Below are 2,500 nucleotides of genomic sequence, written 5' to 3'. Positions count from 1 at the left end.
AGACAAAAACACAAATAATGTCGGACACTACCTGGACACACCGAGAGAGAGACAGAGAGAGGCAGACAGGTAGACAGACAGAGAAAGACAAAGACACAGACAGAGAGAAAAACACAGATAATGTCGGACACTACCTGGACGCAGAGAGACAGCGATATCGAGAGAGACAGAGACAGAGAGAGAGAGATAAACACAGAGAGAGATCGAGAGACAGAGACAGACCGACAGGCAAAAAGACAGACAGAGAATGGCAAATATAGACAGACATAGACCAACATGCAGAGAATGTGGGACTCTACCTGGACGCAGATGGGGATGCTCTGGTGCGGCAGCTGGAAGGTCTGCTGCTGGTAGAAGACTGCCCAGGGGACCATGATGGTGGTGGCCACCAGCCACACCCCGCCCAGGATCACACGGGCCATCCTCATCGTCATCCGGATCCTCAGCACGTGGCATATGGCCAGGTACCTGCAGCACGGCACAGCACAGCACGGTACAGCACAGCACGGCACGGCACAGCACAGCACGGTACAGCACAGCACGGTACAGCACAGCACGGCACAGCACACAGCACGGCACAGCACAGCACGGCACAGCACAGCACGGTACAGCACAGCACGGTACAGCACACAGCACGGCACAGCACAGCACGGCACAGCACGGCACGGTACAGCACAGCACGGTACAGCACACAGCACGGCACAGCACAGCACGGTACAGCACAGCACAGCACGGTACAGCACAGCACGGCACAGCACACAGCACGGCACAGCACAGCACGGTACAGCACAGCACGGCACAGCACAGCACGGTACAGCACAGCACAGCACGGTACAGCACAGCACAGCACGGTACAGCACAGCACGGTACAGCACAGCGTGGTACAGCACAGCACGGTACAGCACAGCACGATACAGCACAGCACGATACAGCACAGCACGATACAGCACACAGCACGGCACAGCACACAGCACGATACAGCACAGCACGATACAGCACAGCACGGTACAGCACAGCACGATACAGCACAGCACGGTACAGCACAGCACGGTACAGCACAGCACGGCACAGCACAGCACGATACAGCACAGCACGGTACAGCACAGCACGGTACAGCGTGACGGAACATACCGTGTTGTGTTGGGTTGGGTTGGGTTGGGTTGGGTTGGGTTGTGGTGTGGTGTGGTGTGGTGTGGTGTATTGTAGTTCAGCACAGCACAGCACGGCAGGGCGTGACGGCGTATTGGGTTGGGTTGGGTTGGGTTGTGGTGTGGTGTGGTGTGGTGTGGTGTAGTGTAGCGTGGTGTGGTGTGGTGAGGTGTGGTGAGGTGAGGTGTGGTGTGGTGTGGTGTGGTGTAGTACAGCACGGTACAGCGTGACGGAACATATCGTGTTGGGTTGGGTTGGGTTGTGGTGAGGTGTGGTGTGGTGTGGTGCATTGTAGTACAGCACAGCACAGCGCAGCACAGCACAGCGTGACGGAACATACCGTGTTGGGTTAGGTTGGGTTGGGTTGGGTAGTGGTGTGGTGTGGTGAAGTGTATTTTTTGGTGTATTTTTGGTGTATTTTGTTCTGTTACGTTGAAATGTCTTGTAGAGTGTTGCATTGTGTTGGGTTGGGTTGGGCTGGGTTGTGGTGTGGTATGGTGTGGTGTGGTGTAGCGTATTTTGGTGTATTTTGTTCTGTGCGTTGGATAGTCTTGCAGAGTGCTGCATTATGCAGCATTGTGCTGTGTTGTATTGCATTGTGTTGAATTGCATTTCACTTCTTTTGAATTGCATTGTATTCTGTCGTGTTGTGTTGTGTTGTGTTGTATAGTGCTGTGTTGTGTTCTATTGTGTTGTATCATGTTGTATTGTATTGCGTTGTATCGTATTGTATCGTATTCATCGTGCTGTACTGTATTGTATCGTGTTGTGTTCTCGTGTAGTGTAGTGTAGTGTAGTGTAGTGTAGTGTAGTGTAGTGTAGTGTAGTGTAGTGTAGTGTAGTGTAGTGTAGCGTAGTGTAGTGTAGCGTAGTGTAGTGTAGTGTAGTGTAGCGTAGTGTAGTGTAGTGTAGTGTAGTGTAGTGTTTTGTGTTGTGTTATTTTTTACTTAGCCGTACTGCGTTGTATTGTGGATGGACAAAATATTTCCAGTCGGATAGATAAGGATGTATTGTATTGTATTGTATTGTATACCTACTTCATTGTTTTGTACAGCACTACATTGTATTGCATTGTATTACTGCATTGCATTGTATCGTATTGTATAACATAGCACAACAGAAAGTGAGGATTTCCTATATTTTACATAGACATGGGAGCGAAATTTGTTGTTTTGATCAAATGGAGACATTCTTCTTATGACAACGAGATGAAAATCTGACAAGATTTGATCAAACCGATATATTACTCTTACAGTTTTGAATTACATCTATGCACCGACTTCTTGCCTTTTGAAACAACAAACAAACAAAAACAGCAACAAAGAAACAACAAAGCACGATTCACTGCACA

General features: G+C 49.5%; 1 protein-coding gene across 1 annotated transcript in view; it reads right to left on the bottom strand.

The window, feature by feature from the left end:
- Positions 1–2,500, bottom strand: part of LOC143292242 (neuropeptide SIFamide receptor-like) — a 92,039-nt gene that overhangs the window by 4,947 nt on the left and 84,592 nt on the right. Inside the window, exon 3 of the mRNA XM_076602432.1 lies at positions 300–468. Coding sequence (XP_076458547.1) covers positions 300–468 — 169 coding nt within the window. The remainder of the gene's footprint in view (positions 1–299; positions 469–2,500) is intronic.

Source organism: Babylonia areolata, chromosome 18, assembly GCF_041734735.1.
Source record: "Babylonia areolata isolate BAREFJ2019XMU chromosome 18, ASM4173473v1, whole genome shotgun sequence".
Taxonomy (NCBI): Eukaryota; Metazoa; Mollusca; class Gastropoda; order Neogastropoda; family Buccinidae; genus Babylonia; species Babylonia areolata.
Note: the sequence above shows the minus strand (reverse complement) of the source record. Positions and strands in the feature narration are given on the sequence as shown.